General features: G+C 44.1%; 1 protein-coding gene across 3 annotated transcripts in view; it reads right to left on the bottom strand.

Annotated features, from left to right (window-relative positions):
- The window catches only part of unm_sa1614 (un-named sa1614), a 220584-nt gene extending 202813 nt beyond the window's left edge, over positions 1-17771 (bottom strand). For 2 of the 3 annotated variants that reach the window (XM_070896408.1, XM_070896407.1), the window contains exons 1-2: positions 17472-17540; positions 16487-16562 (exon numbers count right to left, since the gene is read on the bottom strand). Coding sequence is in view for 2 of the 3 variants with exons in the window: in XM_070896407.1 (XP_070752508.1) it covers positions 16487-16501 (15 nt within the window). In the remaining variant the exon portion in view is untranslated. Of the gene's footprint in view, positions 1-16486; positions 16563-17471 lie in introns of all 3 variants that reach the window. The other variant, XM_070896406.1, reaches the window with a different exon arrangement.
- Positions 17772-24246: the final 6475 nt, after the last annotated feature.

The following is a 24246-nucleotide window of genomic DNA, read 5'->3' as shown; positions in this document are numbered from 1 at the left end:
TGATAAGGGAGAATACGAAGAGATTAGGAGAGAAGTCAAGAAAACAATTAGGAAGGCAAAGAGAAAGTATGAAATTTAATTATCAAGGAACATTAAAAAAGTAAAATATTTGACAGACACCAATTAAAAAAAAAGAAAGGTTGTGATGGGAATAGGGCCATTAACTGATAGACAGGATAATGCCACAGATAATGATGAGATGTCAGAAATATGAAATAATTATTTTGCTTTAGTATTTACCAGGGAGATAGAACAGATGAACATGACATTGGATGATGAGATTAGAAATGAGATAAGTGCATTTAAAATAAAAAAGAGGGGATATATTAAATAAACGAATCAAACTCAGGATAAAACCTCTGGTCCAGATAGATTGCATCCACACATTTTAAAAGAATCTAGGGAAGAGATAGCAGAAGCATTACTACACATATTTAATCATTTGTTTGAAAAATGTGTAGGGTCAGGACTGGCGGATAGCTAATGTAATACCTATATTTAAGGGGGATAGAACATGTCCAGGGAATTATAGACCACTCAGTTTAACATTGGTGATAGGAAAAATAATGGAATCTCTACTAAAGGAAAAACCAGAACATCTAGAAACCAAAAATATAATAATGAATAGTCAGCATGGATTTCAAAAGGGAAAGTCTTGCTTGACCAACCTCATTGATTTTCTTGAAGCGGTAACAGAGTAGACAATGGTAATGCAGCAGATGTAATTTATCTAGATTTTCAATAGGCCTTCGATAAGGTACCCCATAATAGACTGATGAACAAGGTCAGAGAATGCAGAGTCGGGAGACCAATAGCAGAATGAATAGCTAGCTGGCTTCAAGCCAGAGAGTAGGGGTAAAAGATAGCTATTTACAGTGACAGAAGGTGGATAGTGGTGTTCCACAAGGATCAGTGCTGTGGCCACCGTTGTTCACAATTTATATGAATGATTTAGACTTTGGAATCAAAAACAATTTCTAAAGTTGCGGATGATTGGGGGTAGATAGTTAATGCTGAGAAGGACTGCAACAAATTACAGGAGGACATTAATAAACTTGCAGAATGGGCATATAATTGGCAAATGAAGTTCAACACAGATAAATGTGAGGTATTACATTTTGGTAGGAAGAATAGGGAGGTCATTTATTACTTGGAGGGTGCAAGTTTGGGTGGGGTAGAGGAACAAAGGGATCTCGGAGTACAAACACACAAATAACTAAAAGTTGCGATACAGGTTAGCAAGGCCATAATAAAAGCAAACCAGCCACAAGGGTTTATTTCTAGAGGTATAGAATTGAAAAGTAGGGAAGTTATGCTAAACCTGTCTCGAACCTTGGTTAGACCACACTTGGAGTATTGCGTACAGTTTTGATCGCCATATTATAAAAAGGATATAGAGGCAGTGGAGAGGGTGCAGAGATTTACAAGGATGATACCAGAAATGCAAGGGTGTACATATCAGGAAAGGATGAACAGGCTGGGTCTCTTTTCACTTGAAAGGTGGCTGAGGGGGTGACTTAATAGAGGTCTTTAAAATTATGAAAGGTTTAGATAGAGTGGATAGAGAGAATGTTTCCACTTATGGAGAAGAACATAACTAGAGGCCATCAATATAAGATAGTCACCAATAAGTCCAATAGGGAATACAGAAGAAATTTCTTTACCCAGAGAGTGGTGAGAATGTGGAACTCGCTACCATAGGGAGTGGTTGAAGCAAATAGTAATGATGCATTTAAGGGGAGGCTAGACAAGCATATAGTATTAGGCAGTCCCTCGTATCGAGGATGACCCATTTCCACACCAAAAAGGGATGAGTTCACAGGTGTTTCAACGAGGGACCTGATATTCTAGATCCCGAACTACATATTGAAGAGTGGAAGATGCCTGTGCATGGATTCTTTTAATGTTGGGTGGCTATTGCACACCAGCCACCACACGGGCTTGACAGAGCTAGGTCTTGATCCAGTGGCAAGGGTTAACCAAGACGACTGGAGACCAAGATCTGCTGCACGGACCTAGAGTGCACACATGCTCCTACTATCCGTAGATCGAAGTGTGGGCTGGCCCATGCTGCCCCTAGGCCCAAGCCTCTTCTGGGCCCCGAACCCTCGCCTCTTCTAGGTCTGATCACAACGCTCCTGGGCCTCGATCTCTCAGCGCTCCTCCGCTCCGATCAAAAACGGAAGAGTCAATAACAGTACATCAATTAGTCTCCTAATAGCTTGGAGACATCAAATATCTTCACAGTTATTTGAAATATCAAAATATTAATAACCCTTCAACTAGGCTGGAGTTTATCAGCAGAAACAAACAGCAACTAACAGAATTAACTCATTTCAGTAGGGATGTGAATAACAGCAGCAATAACAGCAGAATTCAACTCCTACAGTTACTTGTGAACTCGCTGGTGTCTCAGCAGGTTGGGTGACTGAGTGAATCCCTTTCCACACACTGAGCAGGTGAACGGTCTCTCTCCAGTGTGAACTCGCAGGTGTTTTAGCAGGTAAGTTGACCAAGTGAATCCCTTCCCACACACCGAGCAGGTGAACGGTCTCGCTCCAGTGTGAACTCGTTGATGAGTCAGCAGGTTGGATAACTGTGAATCCCTTCCCGCACTCCGAGCAGTGCTGACACACCAGCGAGATCATACTGGGGAGAGACCATTCACCTGCTCAGTGTGGGAAGGATTCACTCAATCATCCAATCTGCTGACACACCAGTGACTTCACACTGGGGAGAGACCGTTCACCTGCTTCATGTGTGGGAAGGGATTCGCTCAATCATCCACCCTTCTAAAACACGAGCAGGTTCACACCAGAGAGAGGCTGTTCACCTGCTCCACGTGTGGGAAGGGATTCACTCACTCATTCAGAATGCTGACACACCAGCGAGTTCACTCTGGGGAGAGACTGTTCACCTGCTCTGAGACAAGCATATGAGGGAGAATGCTGATAGAGTTAAATGAGGAAAGACAGGAGGAGGCTTGAATGGAGTATAAATGCCGGCATGGAGTGGTTGGGCCGAATGGCCTGTTTCTGTGCCCTGTATACTGTAATCCTATGTAAATCTAAACCCATACTATAGTACCAAGAAAGAGATTTCCTCTTCATCTGAAGCCTTAACTGGTCTACGTAGGTTAACATAAGAACATAAGGAATAGGAACAGGAGTAGGCCATATGAGCCCTCGAATCTGCTCCGCCATTCAATTAGGTCATGGCTGATCTGATCATGGACTCAGCTCCACTTCCACGTTCGCTCCCCATAACCCCTTATCGTTTAAGAAATTATCTATTTCTGTCTTAAATTTATTCAATGTCCCAGCTTCCACAGCTCTCTGAGGCAGAGAATTCCACAGAGTTACAACCCTCAGAAGAAATTTCTCCTCATCTCTGTTTTAAATGGGCAGCCCCTTATTCCAAGATCATGCCCTCTAGTTCTAGTTCCCCCCCCTCTCCCCCCGCCCCCCATCAGTGGAAACATCCTCTCTGCTTCATCGATGATGGGGTGGAAGCTGTGCACCTTTTTTGCCTGCAAACAATTTTGAATGGATGTCACCTACAGAAGACCAAATAACATTAAGCACGTTTCAAAAGTCGTTGCTACGGTACAAAGAAAAATTCTCATTTCAATAGATGATATATATGCTCTATACGCTATGGGATTTCTGATCAGAAATATAATTAAAGTCGTACTCACAACCAAAGACTGTTGAGTAACAGTGCACTTATTATATAATTTTAGAAGTCTTGAGGGTGAAGCCCAGAGTAAATTCCAGTACATAGCATTGCTATGAGGCACGTAACAGAAACCATTTCAATTAGCAGGAAAAGCAGGGACATTCAGAATTGATTTCCTAAGCAGGGGACAGAGACAGCAACCACCAGCTATGATCTAAAGGAACATCTCTTTGGAATTATGGCAAAGGGCCCAATGCCTGTTTCAGGCATGGGCACTGTACAACATTTTTATTTCCTTTTCCAATATTGCGTGTGGAGCACTTCTGGATGGAAATACACAAGCGCTTCTGTCAAAGCTATGGCGGGAGATTAGGCCAACTTCATGAAGATTCTGCCCTCTTATCGTTAATAGCATGCAATCACCATAACTGTCTTGGGGAAATATACCTTTGATATATCATACACTGCAAAGCACCCTCAAAAACATATCCTATTGATACAACTTATTGTTAGGTCCATTAAGAGACAATGTACAGAATTTTATTACATAAATTTCAGGATGAAATCACAAATTGTGCATGCACAACTCACCTGTCAGATCTAAATAAGCCCCAACCATGAAAAAGGTTCGGGCTCTCACTGGTGGCATTGGAAGCATGTCCCAATCACTCTGCCCATAGAAGTATTTGCCTCCTGCATAAAGTTAAATCATGGAGCTTCCTGCAGGCATTCATTTTCTCCCCCCCTCACTTCTGGCCTTTGATGTGTTGCACATTATTCCTTGGACAAGATGGAAGGCAGAAATCTGCCCACCCCCACCCTTTGAATATACCTCTTCATCTAGCATTTAGGGTATAAAACAATATCTTGTGGATAACTCGTTTACCAATTTTTCTCCCTTCCTGTGGGAATTCACTATTCCCACCCAAAAAGTCTAGTGAAAATTAGGAATTTGTTTTCAGCAAAGTGTTGTCATAATACATGTTCCACAGCTCCACTAAATTACCATACCTCATCATCATCATCATAGGCAGTCCCTCGGAATCGAGGAAGACTTGCTACCACTCCTGAAGTGAGTTCTTTGGTGGCTGAACAGTCTAATACGAGAGCCACAGACTCTGTCACAGGTGGAACAGATAGTCGTTGAGGGAAGGGGTGGGTGGGACTGGTTTGCCGCACACTCTTTCTGCTGTCTGCTCTTGATTTCTGCATGCTCTCGGCATCGAGACTCGAGATGCTCAGCGCCCTCTCAGGTGCACTTCCTCCACTTAGGGAGGTCTTGGGCCAGGGACTCCCAGGTGTCAGTGGGGATGTTGCACTCTATCAGGGAGGCTTTGAGGATGTCCTTGTAGCATTTCCGCTGCCCACCTTTGGCTCGTTTGCCGTGAAGGAGCTCAGAGTAGAGCACTTGCTTTGGGAGTCTCGAGTTTGGCATGCGGACTGTGTGACCTGCCCAACAGAGCTGATCGAGTGTCGTCAGTGCTTCAATGCTGGGGATGTTATCCTGAGGTTGGTGCGCCTGTCCTCCCAGGGGATTTGTAGGATCTTGTGGAGACATCGTTGGTGATATTTCTCCAGCAACTTGAGGTGCCTGGTGTACATGGTCCATGTCTCTGAGCCATACAGGAGGGCAGGTATTACTGCAGACCTGTAGACCACGAGCTTGGTGGCAGTTTTGAGGGCCTGGTCTTCAAACACTCTTTAGTGCACTTCTCTATCACAACACCAATCATGCCTGCTGTTTTAAATCTGCCAATACATTTCCATTGGCCTCAATAGAAGCTTTTTTGGGGGTGGAGAGTAATTTTTCATAATAAAATACAATTCACTTAGTTAACCTTGGAAGGAAAAGAGCTTCATGCTTGGTTTTATAATTATACAAAGAGAACACAAATACACAATTAACATAAGTAGCTTACTTAACAGTTATCCAAAATGCAATTAATTGTGTGAAGCATTTGAGATGCTTTCAATCTGATAAGGTTCTATATAAATACAAATATTATTTATGCAATTTTCAATATTGATTAATTCCTACATACTAGATCAGGAATTCCACGGAATTTAAAGAAATCTTGTATCTTTCAAAGTACCTTTGCAAACTGATTGTTGATTTAAGATTTAAAGTAATTTTACATAATTCCTGTTATATATGTAAACCTGTATATACCTTGTGTAGCCACCAGAGGGCTCATCCCCTGGAGTCCCAAGGGATCCTACAATCCCTTGGGAACACCTGTACTTAAGGAGGCCTCACTGGCTGGAGAGGCATCCTGGAGACCTGCAATAAAAGACTACAGTCACACTTTACTTTGAGCTCACAGTATCCAGTCAGACTCTTTATTCATACATAACAATTCCATTTTAAGAATTCAAATAATTTTAATACAAAAATTAAATGAAATAATACAAAATTTATTTCTCCATTAAATCAATTAAACATCAGTTTTTTCAAGACAAACATTACCTTCTCATGTCTCTGTTGAGGTTGCACAATTAAAGGTGTACTGACAGTAGATTTTTTGTTTTGAAAGAATGGAAACCTTGATATTTTACTGCAGTCTCTTTCAGAAGGGTTGAAACAGTGCAATGTAAATTTGATCGAAAGATCTGACTGTTTAATCCACATATTTAGTACTAAAGGCTATTTCAAACAAGTTTGAAACAACATTTTCACTAAAGAGGAAGTTTGGTGTATGTCTTCATTTCCCCTGTCCTCAGCTTGCTTCTTTGGCATTTAATTTCGGGGTTCTGCTCATGCAACATTATTTCCACTTACAATGCACTCCTACTCATCTACACAATTCTAACTTTTAGTCCTATAATCTTCCCCATTAACTGACCATACAAATATAATCAAATCCTCAGCCTATATTAACTTTTATACAAGTAAGAATATTGTTAAAGTTAAACTTTTTGACATTGATCTAAATAGCATTGCAAGTTAAAGATGCGATTGTGACTGCCATATTGGCATCAAACCACCAATGGAATCAATGACAACAAATGAGTACTCCAGGGGACACTTATTTCAGAATTTCAATGAATTTGGAACTGGTCTGCTATTTCCACATTTTGCAATGTCATACAATTAGATTGTACAATATGTAAAATTCTATTTAATGGTGGATAAAATCCATCAAAATAATAAGACAAATAATTAATGTACTCAACAACTTCAATAACTGTGAAAAAGTGCAAAGATATATTTACTAAAAAGGAGAGGGAAAATAACATGAAATGGAGAAGTAAAATACCTCACCCTCAGGATTACAATGCTCTAATTAGTCATCAAAATACTCAAATGGAACTCATATTACAAGAATCTATAACTGAAACTAAAGGCTAGTTTGATGGCCAGGATAGAATCAGTCCTATTACTGAAATCTAGCGGTAGAATATTCTTAATACAGTTTCTAAGAGCTTCCAAATCTTCATTGCTTATGTTTTTAAAAACAACAGTCCTGATTTTAATGGGGGTGGAAACAGGTACGGTGCGTGTGAGCCCCAAAGTGGATGGTGAACCTGGGGAGTCCGGAGATATGGAGGCCCGGCCGATCTTAATGGTCGGGCCTCATTACCATAAATTTCTCACTGACTGCCCAAACCTAGCCAGCAAGCAGGCACGGCAATTCGGCGGCAGGAAATCAGGGACCTAGTAAGTGGTGAGTGGGGCTCTGGACACAATCGGGGGGCAGGGGGAGTCCAGGGCAAAGGACCTCTTGTGAAACCCAAAGGAGCCCTCATGCTCTTCTTGATCCACAAGGAAAACTAAAATTAAATGTAATTACTTACTTGCCTGGGCCTCTCCTGGCTCATGATCCACCTACCGGCAGGTTTGGCCTCTACCCATGCTCAGCCACCAACTAAAATTGCAGATCAGGTCCTCTTTAAATATGCAGATCAATAACAACATCAGGCCCCGATCTGCATATTTAAAGACGACCTCACTGCCTACCTGTGAGTGCCCCGCTCAACTGCTCAAAGGAGCAGGTGAACATCAGGACATGACGGAAATGCAGCAGGTTCAGAGAGTTAAGTAATTTTAACTGCTCCTTCCTTCCTTCCACCCCCGCCAGGTCGGGGGAGTTAAAATTGGGCTCAATTACTGTATTCTATTTTAATGGTTATTTTACTTCAAAACGTATTAAAAATATCGAAGAACATAACATAAAAATTAAGAAAGTCTATAGAGAAAATGCCACAATTCAAACTCACTCCATTCAGAGTCATATATGTCCACCTAGAAAATTAACACAAACTGCCCAATAGCTTAAAAAAAGCAGACACCGTTCCTAAAACGCTGATAACACAAGAATGGTCCCAACATGTGAAAACAAGTAGTTATTATATATGCCTTGTAATTTAAGACATAGTACAGGTATACAACATTCCTACACTTGGAGACAAAAAATCCAAAGTACACAATAACCTGAAGGGAAAATTTAAAAGTTCAAAGAGACGCTGCACCTCATCCAACTCCGCAATGTTGTCCTTCAACCCTCCCAGTTCAGAATGCCACCCTTATCCCTTTCTGCATCAATTCAACCTGGCACACTGCTCCCTATCCATTCCCACTTTTAAGCTGGAACTCTTTCCCACACCCTACACTGTTCATGTTGTCACTCTTCCTCAGAGAACCCTGGCACTCTTCTTCCTCCCTCACCCTAATGTCATTCCCAGCATAAACCCTCCACCTCTCCATCTCCTCCTTTAAGACCCTCCTTAAAATAACACTTCTTTCCTGGGCTCAACATCCATTTTTTCCTGTTATGCCTCTTTGAAGCACCTTGGGACGTTTTTCTACAATAAAGATACTATATAGTGCAATCTGTTGTGGTTGTTGTTTTACCCCTACCCTTTGCTATCTACCCTTCAATATCTCAATTCAAGTGGCCACATTTTCCCTAATTCCATGTGCAATTATCAAAAACTGAATTTAATTTACTTCTACACAAAAGCAGGTGAGAATGGAGTAAGTTAATCAATAAATAGTTTTGCATTTAAATTAAAAACTTGTTCATGATGAAGATTTTGTTGTTAACAGGAATTTGTAACTACAGAATTGATCAAAGAAAAATATATAAATGGATCTTGCTTTGATCAGACTTGTATGAAGAATCGTAAAGTCTGGAGAAAAGTATTTTCTCCTTTTATCCGTCACAAAAATTTGTTAAAATTTTTTTTAAATCTCTTCCTACAAATAGAAAAGATCAGAACTGCAGTCCAACCAAGCTTTATACAAAATATCACTGATTACAGAGTCAAGAAACCAGTGGTCACTGGATAATGCTTAGATAAAACTCAAAAGCTTGGCCATCTGGGTAACCAAAATGATACTTCAAGCTCACTTAACTGCATTGTTTCTGCCTGTCTTGACCTGTTACATTCAACAGGATTTTTCTGTATTTTATTGGTCAAACCAGGAAATAATTACTGAACAGAAAGAAAAACTCAACTGCTTTTCATTATCATTTTGTGAGCCAGAGAGGGACTGGGTTTTGCACAAAGCCACTACCATTGTTACACAAGAATACTTTTGTTTTGATGCAATCTGAAGTGGGACTTGAGCAGACCTTCAAAGGATGTAGACCAGTAGAACCGACGACAATAAGTCACTCTACAGCTTACTCTGTCCAGCACAAGAGATGTGGTTGGCTTCTCAGTCCTCTACATGTCTATGATTGGAGCAGCACTCCAAGTATTATTGATGCTTAAGCCATACCTCCATGTTTATTCAAAAAGCATAAGAACTATTACAACTATATTGCAACATTCTGTGTTAATCCCCCAAAAATGCACAGAACAACACCACATTAACAAGCTTCATTACCTAGCCATGGTCTCAAGGTAAACCGGCCACCTTGGCATTCTATTTGACACCGAGCTGAGTTTCTGACCCCATATCCTCCCCATCACCAAGATTGCCGACATGCAACTCCATAATATCGCCAGTCTCCGCCCCTGCCTCAACCCATTTGCTGCTGAAACCCTCATCCATGCTTTTGTTACCTCCATTACAATCCTTTCCTGACTGGCCTCCCATCTTCCATCCGCTTTCAACATGAGCTCATCCAAAACTCTGCTGTACGTATTCTAACGCACAAATTTATGTTTACCCATCACCCATGTACTCGCTGACCTGCATTGGCTATCGTTCCACCAATATCTCGAGTTTAAAATTCTCATCCTGGTGTTGAAATCCCTTCATGGCCTCGCCCCTCCCGATCTCTGTAACCTGTTCCAGTCCTACAACCCTTCGAGAACTCTGCGTTCCTCCAACTCTGGCCTCTTGCCCACCACTTCCTTTGCTCCATCATTGGCGTCAATGCCTTCAGCCGTCAAGGCCCTGGAAAACCTTCCCTAAACCTCTCCACTTCTCTCTCCTCCTTTAAGCTGCTTGACAAAGCTTTTGGACACCTGTCCTAATGTCTCCATCTTTGACTTGGTGTCAGTTTTTGTCTGATTACAATCTTGTGAAGCGCCACAAAATGTTTTTTCACTACATTAAAGACACTATATAAATGCAATTGTTATTATCACAAACAGCTTCTTATGCCTGTCAAATACTCTGATAATCACTTGCTGAACAGAGCTATTCCTAGAATTCTGACTCTTGCAGTCATTTAATGTAGATCACCACCACTTATGGAACCAAGTTTGAACATGCACAAAGCTATGAAAAATCTAACATCCATTGATGCCTTGATGAAATTTCTCAAAATATCCATCAATAGCCAGGATAAATTTTGAGAGAGACATCTATCCTAGTTACAGCACTATCTTATTGCAATGCCACTTAATATTTTAAAAATATTTCTTCATATGGGAAGAAGCTTTGTACAACTTGTGCTATATATATCATTTGGTTTTATTTTTCAATCTCTCATAGCGTTGCACACAGTAAGTCAGAAAATATGAACTCTTCCTCATCTTTCATCATGCTACTGGCCCTTTTTGTTTCACCTCTTCGGCTTCTGCTTCTGCTTCTGCCTCTGTTCCTCTTTTCTTTCCTTAACTAATCTTTTTGCTTCTCTTCCTCTGTTTTCTTCTGCTTCTTCTTTCCTTTCAGGTACGAGGTAATGGGTTATGCAACGATATAGCACGAAAGGGAGCAACTAACTGCTGCAGGCTCCATGTAGGGGAAATGTGTCCCTCAGCACCCATTAAATTCCTTTAACCACCCCTCTCCCTTGCTTCACATCTTTAACACTCCATCCACTCCACCAACTCCCAACCACTCACCACAAGGACAAGTGGCAAGAGACCAGAGAGCCCATTACCTTCAAGCTGTTTCGCTCCTCCCCTCCCACTTTCCCAACTTCCCTTCATACCATTTCCATTATCGAAGTATTCTAAACTTTCAATGTACTGTTTTTCCTCTTCTCCTTTATCCTCTTAATTTCCCTTCCTCTCATCCCTCCTCAACCTATCCCCAGTCGCCCACCCCCTTCCTCTCTCCCTCTCTGCCGTCCACCTCTCCTCTTCCCTGCTCTTCCCTCCTCACCTCTAATCTCTTCTCTCCCCCACCCTCATCCTCCTCTTCTATCTCTGCACCCTCTCCTCTCCTCTCCTCTCCTCTCCTCTCCTCTCCTCTCCTCTCCTCTCCTCTCCTCTCCTCTCTAGCCCTACTTGACCTGAAATGTACCTTTGATCTTGCCTCCCCAAGTGCAATGGCACAGGAGATCGACTAAAATTAAACTTGCATTCATATAACACCTTTCATGACCGCAGAACATTTTGCAGCCAATTAAGTACTTCGGTAGTCACTGTTGTAAAGTAGGAAACGCAACAGCTAATTTGCTAGTGTGCCGAGAGGTTACTTTTACAACTTTGGAGTTGCCATCCTACACTTTGGAGGTTTGTATATTTAATCTGCACTTTGGAGCTCTGATCTATCAGATCAGCATGGGTGCCGCTTATACTATGTTACTTTGGACCTCAGATGAAGATATGGATTTTAGCAAGACTTTTGATAAGGTCCTGCATGGCAGATTGGTCACGAAAGTAAAAGCTCATAGGATCTAAGGCAAAGTGGCAAGTTGGGTCCAAAATTGGCCCAGAGGCAGGAAGCAAAGGGTGACTGGAAGCAAAGGGTGACTGGAAGGATGTTTCCATTGGGGTTCCACAAGACTCAGTACTAAGTCCCTTGCTTTTTATGGCATATATCAATGATTTGGATTTGAATGTAGCAGGTATGATTAAGAAGTTTGCAGATGATACAAAATTGTGTGGTTGATAATGAAGAAGAATGTTGTAGACTGCAGGAAGATATCAATGGACTGATCAGGTGGGCAGAACAGAGGCAAATGGAATTCAATCCAGAGAAGTGAGAGGTAATGCATTTGGGGAGGGCTAACAAGGCAAGGGAATACACAATAAATGGTAGGACACTGAGAAGTGTAGAGGACAGAGGGACCTTGGAGTGCATGTTCACAGATCCCTGAAGGTAGCATGACAGGTAGAGAAGGTGGTTAAGAAGGCATATGGGATACTTGCCTTTATTAGACGAGGCGTAAAATATAAGAGCAGGGAGGTTATGCTTCAACTGTATAAAACATTAGTTACCACAGCTGGAGTATTGCATACAGTTCTGGTCACCACATTACAGGAAGGATGTGATTGCACTAGTGAGGGTACAGAGGGGATTTACAAGAATGTTGCCTGGACTGGAGAGTTTTAGCTATGAGGAAAGATTGGATAGGCTGGGTTTGTTTTTTTAGGAACAGAGAAGACTGAGGGGAGACCTAATTGCGGTGTATAAAATTATGAGGGACCGAGATAAAGTGGATAGGAAGGACCTATTCCCCTTGGCAGATGGGTCAATAACTAGGGGGCATAGATTTAAAGAAAGTGGTAGGAGGTGTAGAGGGGATTTGAGGAGAAATGTTTTCACCCAGGAGGGTGTTGGGGGTCTGGAACTCACTGCATGAAAAGGTGATAGAGGCATAAACCCTCATAGCATTTAAAAAGTACTTTGATATGCACTTGAAGTCCCATAAGCTACAAGGCTACGGATCAAGAGCTGGAAAGTGAGATTAGGCTGGGCAGCTCTTTGTCAGCCGGCACGGACACAATGGGCCAAATGGTCTCCTTCTGTGCTGTAAATTTCTATGAGGACCATGACGACCAACAGGAGCAGGAGCTTGAACAGCACCAGCCTGCTGCTCACAGAACTGCAGCTCAACAGGAGAGAAGGGATCAGCAGAGACGTGCTGCGCACAGGAGGCCATACCCAGCACATAGGGTCTACAGGCAGAGGATAAGCTTCCTCGACATCTCAGGACACCAGTGTCTCAGGAGGCTCAGGGTGTCACGTCAGGTGGCGGCAGACAGTTGCAGCCTGCTGGAACAAGAACTGCTGCCAAGTAGACCTGGTGGTCACGCTTTACCAATCGCTGTCAAAGTCACCACCGCCCTCAACTACTTTGCCTCTGGATCCTTCCATGGCTCTGCTGGAGACATCTGCTGGATCTTGCAGTTGGCGGCCCACAAATGCATAAGGCAGCTCACTTATGGGATACTTGTCAGGGTGGGCAATTATGTCCACTTTTCCTATGATGCCACCAGTCAGAATGAGTGGGTGCTTGGGGTTGCAGCTCTGGCTGGCTTCCCACAGGTGCAGGACATCATCGACTGTATGCATGTAGCAATTACGGCACCCCCCAGATTACCCTGGAGTATTCATAAACCACAAGGGCTTCCACTCCATCAATGTGCAGCTGGTGTGCAACCATAAAAAATGTTTATGCGGGTGTGTGCAAGATTCCCAGGCAGTTGCAGTGACGCTTTCGTCCTGCGGCCATCCACCTTCCCTGATCTTTTTGTACCTTGAAGCAGACTTACTGGCTGGGTGGCTGCTTGGAGACAAGGGATACCCACTTAAAATGTGGCTGATGATACCCATGAAAAACCCAAACAAGGAAGCCCAGGAGCAATACAATGAAAGCCACATGACAACCAAATGTGTCATTGAGCAAGCCATCAGCATACTGAAGATGCGCTTCAGGTGCCTGGACAGATCTGGAGGCACCAGCAGCAGTGCTCATTGCTGCACGTGATGCCCTCATTACTGTGAGGTTCATTTAGTTTCCACCAGACCACCCATCTGACAACCACATGCAAAAGCCACTTACCGCACCACCGTCCCCACCCAATGACATCATCACAAAGCAGTCCTACAAACAACTAATCATCCTTTTCACAGTCCCCCACTGCTTGGTGTCAATTCATGTCACAAGTGTAAAGGCCACTTACCAGGCAGCAACCAAGAATAGGCAAGACAGGAAAGTATTGCAAAGAAATAATATTTAGATGGCTCAAAAATAAAACAGAAACTTACTCATCTAACATTGTGCGACACACCCATGTGCATACTCTTGTGCAACTACAAATGTTGACTTCCTTTTCCTAGCACTTCTACATGGTACAACCCCGTGGCTTCAGCAGAGGTAGAGACATGCTGCTCAGATCTCTGCTCTGACTGCTGAGGTGCTCTTGGCCAACATCCTCTGACTTTGGAGCCAGTGAGGGCCCTGGCAAAGACTGCTCCACCTACACCTGTGCAGGGGTAGACTCAGCCATCGGGACACGAGGCAGCATGTGGGGTGCTGACTGGGGGTGAAGAGGGGAGATGGGGAGAGGAAGGAAAGAACAAAAAGAAACTATTGCACAATTCACAAACTCAGGATGACCCAAAGTGCTTCACAGCCAATGAAGTACTTTGAAGTTCAGTCATTGCTGTAATGTAGGGAATCGCAGCAATCAATTTGTTCACAGCAAGGTCCCATAAACAATGAGATAAATGACCAGATGTTTTAATGATGTTTGTTGAGGGATAAGTGTTTGGCAGCACATCAGGAACACTTATCTACTCTTCTTTGAATAGTGCCATGGTATCTTTTACACCCGCCTGAGATGGCAGATGGGGCCTCGGTTTATCACCTCATCCAAAGGATGGAATAGATGTCCCACACCAAGTCCCACTCACCCATCACCCCTGTCCTTGCTGATCTAGACTGGTTCCTGGCTCCACAATATGGTAATGCACCTCATTTCCCCAAAACAAATCCTAGATATTAATATTTCAAATTATATAAATAATTGATAAATTGATTACAAAGCAATAATTAATTGAAAATGCTCGCGATGCACAGCATCCGAAACATTAATGTTTCTATAGAGATCCTTCCAGTTCTAATACACAGACCCAGATAGTTAACATTCAAACGTCACGGCTCATGACATCAGCACAGCGCAGAATTAAGTGAACATCAGGGGAAATTCCCTACAGTTGGCTGCCCGACAGCAGATCCAAGGCAGGAGGCACCAACTGGTCAAGGTAAGTATTGAAGATCTGCTCCTTTCATAACTATTTATGGACCAGGAGGAGGAGTGCTCCCCACAGGCTCCTCAAGGAACCCTTGAAACTTCTCAGTCCCGTCCTCACCCCCGATCCCTTATCTCCTGCAAAGTGCCCCCACCCCCCACCCATCACTCCATCCCAAGTCCCCGCCTATGGTCTCCTGACTATAGACTTCTATTTCCACCTGCCAGCCAGGCAGTCAATCTGGCCAGGTGTCAGACAGGAGTCAACGAAGAGAACATAAGAAATTGGAGCAGGAGTAGGATATTTGGCCCCTCGGGCCTGCTCCGTCATTCAATAAAATCACGGCTGATCTGATCTTGGGCTCAGCTCCACTTCCCTGCCCGCTCCCCAAAACCCTTCACTCCCTTATCGTTCAAAAATCTGTCGATCTCCACCATAAATATATTCAATGACCCAGCCTCCACAGCTCTCTGGGCCAGAGAATTCCACAGATTTACTATCCTCTGTTATTTAAGTGAGGCCCTGCTGTTAAAATCGGCAGGGCCTCTACGTCGCGATCATGCCGGATTCGTCGCCTGCCCCACCCTGCCCCTTTCCCGCACTCCCGACAATATCAAGGCCACAGTTTCCACCTGAAAAATGTTTTCGCTCTCAGATGTTGATGGACCTGCTGTGTGATGCCCCCATTTTGTTTTATTTCAGATTTCTAGCATTCACAGTTTTTCTTTTTACCTCAGTAATTCGAGGGATATTCCGGCTACTGATATTGAAGTGAAGTTTAATTCAAAAGCAATGGAATTTAGACTCTAATCTTGAAATTATTCAATAGTATTTGTTATCTTTCATAAAAAAGACACACACACAATTTTAATATAATATGCAATCTGATTCAATTCTGGGATTGTTTTTGTGCTGCTAATGCCAACTGTCAGTTTGTATTGATGGTCACATTACAAAATGAAAAATTGTGACACAATAAGATTACTATTGAGTGAACCTATTTCTCTGCGTAGCAAATTCACAACCTCATCTATTTACTGTCGCTCCACAGCAGCACAGAAGTCAAATGCTTCCCTGCAAGGAGCAAGGGAAACAGAAACATCAAGAGTCATCACTGGTTGCTCTCACACACCTTCCAGCAGTTGATTCTTGGTACAGAATTGCCAGAATCCTGCACAGGCTAATAGCCTGGTTTGGGAAAATGACACCTTTGCCCAAGACCAAATGATAAATTATCTGCAATATAGCTATCTGGGAAATTCAATAGCCAACACACTGTATTGGTTTACTCGGTTTTCTAGAGCGAGTTCTTTAAAGTTCCCCTTTCCAATATCCTGGTTTTTAACTCTTGCCACTGAGGGTTGTTGCAATCATCTTTAATTTTTTAAATATCAAAATCACAAACATGAAATATAAAAGCTTTGCTTTGTTTGTAAACATACCCCATAATCAACATCTCCTGGGCAATATTTTACTTACCACCCCATCCAGCATTGAACAACCCTGCGATTCAGAAATCTGCCTCACCTCCTGCAGTATAAAAGCTTTTAAAGTCCTATTTCAGAAGGCAAACAACAAATATGCTAATTTATGACTTTAAAGATTGTTCACCATCTCTACCTTAGCTTTTCAAAAAGGCTAATTTTCTAAAGCCAAGTATTCTGACAAGACAAATGATAATGTATTATCACTTCATTATAGTGAAGTTGAAAGCCCAAATAACTGTGCAACCTCAATACTTCACACAACCACATTCAACGCATTCACAATTTGATGTTGACATCTCATGGATACGCAGAGACAACTGACAATTTTACACGTCTAAGATTTAGGGGGCTCATTCGTCGTCAATGCAGGGAGATTCCGCAAGTGAAGGAATTAGGCTCCCAGCACCACAATAAAACTATATTGTCATCAGTATCATCAGCAATGCTCACAGGGCAAATGAAGAGATTGCGGAGGGGGAAAGAAGAACATGCATAATTATAACTTGAGTTCTGATGTGAGGGGAGAGGCAGGGAATTACAGAAAGACACACACGGTTATTGGAAGTATATAATCTGCCCCCACACACCAAGTGCATTGGACTGGAAGGTGGTGTCATGGCCAAAGAGCACAGATGTGTTCCTGCAATTTGCCATTTTGACTGGGTGAGGTGGGGTGAAGACAAAAGGGAGGGAAGAGAGGGGGGAAAACATGACATGATCAAAGCATTTCTGGGAAAGAACAGACAACTAGACATTACAGATCCAGACATCAAAAGGGACGGATGCTTTGAAGGCGTTGCAGAGGTTGGCAAGCAGGGAATGTGTTCCGACCCACAGCAATTGGGCATTTAAAACCCCCTGGCAGGAAAGCAGAGATAAGAAGAGTTCCACAGAAAGAATGACAAGAGCCGTAGACGCACACACAAACACAAGAAAAACAGTGTCAGTGAAATGCAGCAAGCCGGTGGAGAGGTTACCTCCTCGAGTGCAGTCACTGTGTTCCTGCAGTTTGCCATTTTGGTGGTGAAGGAGGAGGTTGTCGGCGAGCTGTGGTCCTCCAGAGTCTCGCAGATAAATTCTTGCACCGAGATCACCTCCGGCATTTTCAATTGATTTGGTTCGTTCCCCTCCCCTTCCCCAAATAGAAATATATATATATTTTAAATAAAGAGAAAGAGACCTTCCTTTTTACAACAAAAAAAAAACCCAAAAAGGGGCAAGGATCGCAGGCAGAGCGCACACACGCAACCTCGCTTGCCCTGACCGTGCCGCCGGGCGCCTCCGCCGGCAGTGCTCGGCTCGCACAGAAACAGGGAAGGAAATGCTGGGAGGGCGGGAGGGCGGGCAGGCGCGCGCGCTCTGCTCTGCTCCTCCTCCTCCTCCTCCTCGCGCCGCGCCGCCCGCCCGCCAACCGCGCGCCAGCCAACCGCCAACCGCGCGCCGCGCGCCGCGCGCCAGCCAACCGCCAACCGCGCGCCGCGCGCCAGCCAACCGCCAACCGCGCGCCGCGCGCCAGCCAACCGCCAACCGCGCGCCAGCCAACCGCCAACCGCGCGCCGCCCGGCTCCAGCCAACCGCCTGCCGCGCGCATCTCCGGCAGTCAACAGGACGCGAGAAGTTAAGTCTTGCATTTATATAGCGCCTTTCGCCGACCCCACCCGGACGTCTCCCCCCACCCCCCCCCCCCCCAAAAAAAGCGCTCGACATCAACAAACTTTGCATTTATATAGCGTCTTTCACGACCAAACGGGCAACAACTTCCCTTGATATAGCGTCTTTCACCACCGCCACCGGCACCTTTATAGAAACATAGAAAAATAGGTGCAGGAGTAGGCAATTCGGCCCTTGGAGCCTGCACCGCCATTCAATAAGATCATGGCTGATCATTCCTTCAGTACCCCTTTCCAGCTTTCTCTCCATACCCCTTGATCCCCTTAACCTTAAGGGCCATCTCTAACTCCCTCTTGAATATATCCAATGAACTGGCATCAACAACTCTCTGCGGCAGGGAATTCCACAGGTTAACAACTCTCTGAGTGAAGAAGTTTCTCCTCATCTCAGTCCTAAATGGCCTACCCCTTATCCTAAGACTGTGTCCCCTGGTTCTGGACTTCCCCAACATCGGGAACATTCTTCCCGCATCTAACCTGTCCAGTCCCGTCAGAATCTTATATGTTTCAATGAGATCCCCTCTCATCCTTCTAAACTCCAATGTATAAAGGCCCAGTTGATCCAGTCTCTCCTCCTATGACAGCCCAGCCACCCCTGGAATCAGTCTGGTGAACCTTCACTGCACTCCTTCAATAGCAAGAACGTCCTTCCTCAGACTAGGAGACCAAAACTGAACACAATATTCTAGGTGAGACCTCACTAAGGCCCTGTACAACTGCAGTAAGACCTCCCTGCTCCTATACTCAAATCCCCTAGCTATGAAGGCCAACATACCATTTGCCTTCTTCACCGCCTGCTGTACCTGCGTGCCCACTTTCAGTGACTGATGTACCATGACACCCAGGTCTCGCTGCACCTCCCCTTTTCCTAATGTGCCGCCATTCAGATAATATTCTGCCTTCGTGTTTTTGCCCCCAAAATGGATAACCTCACATTTATCCACATTATACTGCATCTGCCATGCATTTGCCCATTCACCTAACCTGTCCAAATCACTCTGCAGCCTCTTAGCATCCTCCTCACAGCTCACACCGCCACCCAGTTGAGTGTCATCTGCAAACTTGGAGATATTACACTCAATTCCTTCATCCAAATTGTTAATGTATATTGTAACTAGCTGGGGTCCCAGCACTGAGCCCTGCGGCACCCCACTAGTCACTGCCTGACATTCTGAAAAGGACCCGTTTATCCCGATTCTCTGCTTCTGTCTGCCAACCAGTTCTCTATCCACGCCAGTACATTACCCCCAATACCATGCGCTTTGATTTTGCACACCAATCTCTTGTGCGGGACCTTGTCAAAAGCCTTTTATCTAGCGCCTTTCACGACCACCGGCAATAATTTGCCTTTATATAGCGCCTTTAACGATCGCCGGCAGCAACTTGCCTTTATATAGCGCTTTCACAATCACCAGCAGCAACTTGCCTTTATATAGTGCCTTTCACAATCATTGAAGGCCGATAAATCCCCAGGGCCTGATGGACTGCATCCCAGAGTACTTAAGGAGGTGGCCTTGGAAATAGCGGATGCATTGACAGTCATTTTCCAACATTCCATTGACTCTGGATCAGTTCCTATCGAGTGGAGGGTAGCCAATGTAACCCCACTTTTTAAAAAAGGAGGGAGAGAGAAAACAAGGAATTATAGACCGGTCAGCCTGACCTCAGTAGTGGGTAAAATGATTGAATCAATTATTAAGGATGTCATAGCAGCGCATTTGGAAAGAGGTGACATGATGGGTCCAAGTCAGCATGGATTTGTGAAAGGGAAATCATGCTTGACAAATCTTCTGGAATTTTTTGAGGATGTTTCCAGTAGAGTGGACAAGGGAGAACCAGTTGATGTGGTATATTTGGACTTTCAGAAGGCTTTCGACAAAGTCCCACACAAGAGATTAATGTGCAAAGTTAAAGCACATGGGATTGGGGGTAGTGTGCTGACATGGATTGAGAACTGGTTGTCAGACAGGAAGCAAAGAGTAGGAGTAAATGGGTACTTTTCAGAATGGCAGGCAGTGACTAGTGGGGTACCGCAAGATTCTGTGCTGGGGCCCCAGCTGTTTACACTGTACATTAATGATTTAGACGAGGGGATTAAATGTAGTATCTCCAAATTTGCGGATGACACTAAGTTGGGTGGCAGTGTGAGCTGCGAGGAGGATGCTATGAGGCTGCAGAGTGACTTGGATAGGTTAGGTGAGTGGGCAAATGCATGGCAGATGAAGTATAATGTGGATAAATGTGAGGTTATCCACTTTGGTGGTAAAAACAGAGAGACAGACTATTATCTGAATGGTGACAGATTAGGAAAAGGGGAGGTGCAATGAGACTTGGGTGTCATGGTACATCAGTCATTGAAGGTTGGCATGCAGGTACAGCAGGCAGTTAAGAAAGCAAATGGCATGTTGGCCTTCATAGTGAGGGGATTTGAGTACAGGGGCAGGGAGGTGTTGCTACAGTTGTACAGGGCCTTGGTGAGGCCACACCTGGAGTATTGTGTACAGTTTTGGTCTCCTAACTTGAGGAAGGACATTCTTGCTGTTGAGGGAGTGCAGCGAAGGTTCACCAGGCTGATTCCCGGGATGGTGGGACTGACCTATCAAGAAAGACTGGATCAACTGGGCTTGTATTCACTGGAGTTCAGAAGAATGAGAGGGGACCTCATAGAAACGTTTAAAATTCTGACGGGTTTAGACAGGTTAGATGCAGGAAGAATGTTCCCAATGTTGGAGAAGTCCAGAACCAGGGGTCACAGTCTAAGGATAAGGGGTAAGCCATTTAGGACCGAGATGAGGAGAAACTTCTTCACCCAGAGAGTGGTGAACCTGTGGAATTCTCTACCACAGAAAGTTGTTGAGGCCAATTCACTAAATATATTCAAAAGGGAGTTAGTTGATGTCCTTACTACTAGGGGGATCAAGGGGTATGGCGAGAAAGCAGGAATGGGATACTGAAGTTGCATGTTCAGCCATGAACTCATTGAATGGCGGTGCAGGCTCGAAGGGCCGAATAGCCTACTCCTGCACCTATTTTCTATGTTTCTATGTTTACTGGCAGCAACTTGCCTTTATGTCACGCCTTTCACGACGACGGGCAACAACTTGCCTTTACACAGCGCCTTTCACAACCCAGCCGGACATCTCAAAGCACTTTATAACAACTTGCCTTTCTATAGCGCCTTTCACGGCCCACCCGGATGTCCTAAAGCACTTTACAACAACTGGCGCTTCTATAGCGCCTTTCACAACCTATCGAACATCCCAAAGCGCTTTACAACAACAACTTGCATTTATAGAGCACCTTTCACCGCCCACTGGGATGTCCCAAAGCACTTTACAAAAACAACAACAACTTGCATTTATATAGTGTCTTTCACAACCACCCGGACATCCTAAAGCGCTCACAGGAGTATTATAAGACAAAAAAAATTTACACCAAGCCACATAAAGAAAAATTAGGACAGTTGAGGTAGGTTTTAAGAAGTGTCTTAGAGGAGAAAAGAGAGGCGAAGAGGTTTAAGGAGGGAATTCCAGAGCGTAGGGCCTAGGCAACAGAAGGCACGGCCACCAATGGTTGAGTGATTATAATCAGGGATGCTCAAGAGGGCAGAATTAGAGGAACGCAGACATCTATGGTGGTTGTGGTGCTGGAAGAGGTACAGAGATAGGGAGGGGCGAGGCCATGGAGGGATTTGAAAACAAGTTTGAGAATTTTGAAAATGAGCCGTTTCTTAAAGGGGAGCCAATGTCGGTCAGCAAGCACAGGGGTGATGGTGAATGGGACTTGGTGCGAGTTAGGACACGGGCACCCGAGTTTTGGATGACCTCAAGTTCAGGGTAGAATGTGGGAGGTCAGCCAGGAGTGCGTTAGAAATGTCAAGTCTAGAATTAAGTACTTTTAAAAAAAAAGTGCAGTCACTGTTTGCAATGTTAGGAAACATAGCAGCCAATTTGTGCACAGCAAGATCCCGCAAACAGCAACATGATAATGACCCAGATCATCTTTTTTTCAGTAATGTTGATTGAGGGATAAATATTAGCCCAAAGCCACCTGGGAGAACTCCACTGCTCTTCCTTGAAATAGTGGACATAGGATCTTTTACCTGAGAGGGCAGACGGGGCCTCGGTTTAACATCTCATCCGAAAGACAAATATGCAACAACTAAAGATCAGGATTCCAGATCAGATGTTGTCTGGGCACACGCAACTCATTGAACTAGTAAGTGTGCGTATATATATATATATATGTATATGTGTATGTGTGTGTGTATGCATGTATATGTATTTGCCCATGGACTATTATTGCACACAATCAGGGTCAGTTCATCAGCCTTGATTCCTGTGTCTGGCAGTGTCACCTTCTGAGATTGAAGGGTTCGAGTCCCACTCCAAAGACCTTGAGCTTCATCATCCAGGTCGCACCCTTGCCTCTAAGTCATGAAAGTTGTGGGTTCAAGTCCCACTCCAGAGACAAAATCTAGGCTGACGCTCCAGTGCAGTGCTGAGGGAGTGTCATTCTGTCAGAGGTGTGATCTTTCGGATGAGACATTAAACCAAAGTCCTGTCTGCTCTCTCAGGTGGACGTAAAAGATCCCATGGCACTATTTCGAAAAGGAGTAGTTCTTCCTGGTGACCTGGCCTATATTTATCCCTTAATTAATGTCACTAAAACAGATTATCTGGTCATTATCACATTGATGTTTGTGGGAAAGTACTTCAATGGCTGTAAAGCGCTTTGGAATGTCGTGAAAGGTGCTATAAAAATGTAAGTCTTTATATGTGTTTGCCCATGGACAATTATTTCACACAATCAGGGTCAGTTCACGAGCCTTGGCTCATGTGGCAAGCACTGTCACCTTCTGAGCTACAAGATTGATGGGTTCAAGTCCATTCCAGAGACTTTGAGCCTCATCATCCATTCTGACACTCCCAGTGTGGTTTGAGGGGAGGGCTGCACTGTCGGAGTTGCCATCTTTTGGATCTGAAACCGAGGCCCCTCTGCTCTCTTAGGTTGACGTTAAAGATCCCACAGCACTATTTCGAAGAAGAGCAGGGAAGTTATCCCCGGTAACCTGCTCATTATTTATTCCTCAATCACATCACTAAAGCAGATGATCTGATCATAGAAGGATACAGCTCAGAAGGAAGCCATTCAATCTATTGTGCCTGTGCCGGCTCTTTGAAAGAGCTATCAATTAGTCCCACTCACCCTGCTCTTACCCCATAGCCCTAAAATGTTTCCCCTTTAAGTATTTATCCAATTTCCTTTTGAAAGTTACTATTGAATCTGCTTCAGCCGTCCTTTCTGGCAATGCATTCCAGATCACAACATCTCGCTGTGTAAAACAATGTGTTTCTTCATGTCGCCTCTCATCATAGGCAATGCCTTGAAATGAGGAAAAGGGATCATGTCGCCTCTGGTTCTTTTGCCAATCACCTTAAATCTGTGTCCTCTGGTTACCGATCCTCCTGCCATCGGAAACAGTGTCTCCTTATTTACTCTATCTAAACCCGTCATGATTTTGAACACTTCTATCAAATCGCCTCTTAACTTTCTCTGTTGTAAGGAGACCAACCCCAGCTTCTCCAGTTCCTCTACATAACTGATGTCCCTCATCCCTGGTACCATTCTAGTAAATCCCTTCTGTACCCTCGCCTTGACATCCTTCCTAAAATTGCCCAGAATTGAATACAACACTCCAGCTGAGACCTAACCAGTGTTTTAAAGGTTTAGCATAACTTCCTTGCTTTTGTACACTATTCCTCAATTAATAAAGCCAAGGTTCCCATATGCTTTTTTCTACAGCCTTCTAAACTTTTCCTGACACCAAAGTATAGGGCTAAGCAGATTAGAAAGTTAAATGCGTGGCTCAAAGAGTGGTGTGTGAGGCAGGGGTTTTGCTTCAAGGTGCACTGGCATCAGTACTTGGGAAGCGGGAGCTGTTTTGTTGGGACGGGCTCCACTTGAACCGGGCTGGAACCAGTGTCCTGGCGAATCAAATAACTAGGGCAGTAGACAGGGCTTTAAACTAATGAAGGGGGAGTGGGAGGATTCAGGAAAGAGTCAATTTAAAAGCAGCAAG

Source organism: Pristiophorus japonicus, chromosome 12 (genome assembly GCF_044704955.1).
Source record: "Pristiophorus japonicus isolate sPriJap1 chromosome 12, sPriJap1.hap1, whole genome shotgun sequence".
Classification (NCBI taxonomy): domain Eukaryota; kingdom Metazoa; phylum Chordata; class Chondrichthyes; family Pristiophoridae; genus Pristiophorus; species Pristiophorus japonicus.
The sequence above is the reverse complement of the archived record's forward strand: the minus strand, read 5'-3'. Positions and strand labels throughout refer to the sequence as shown.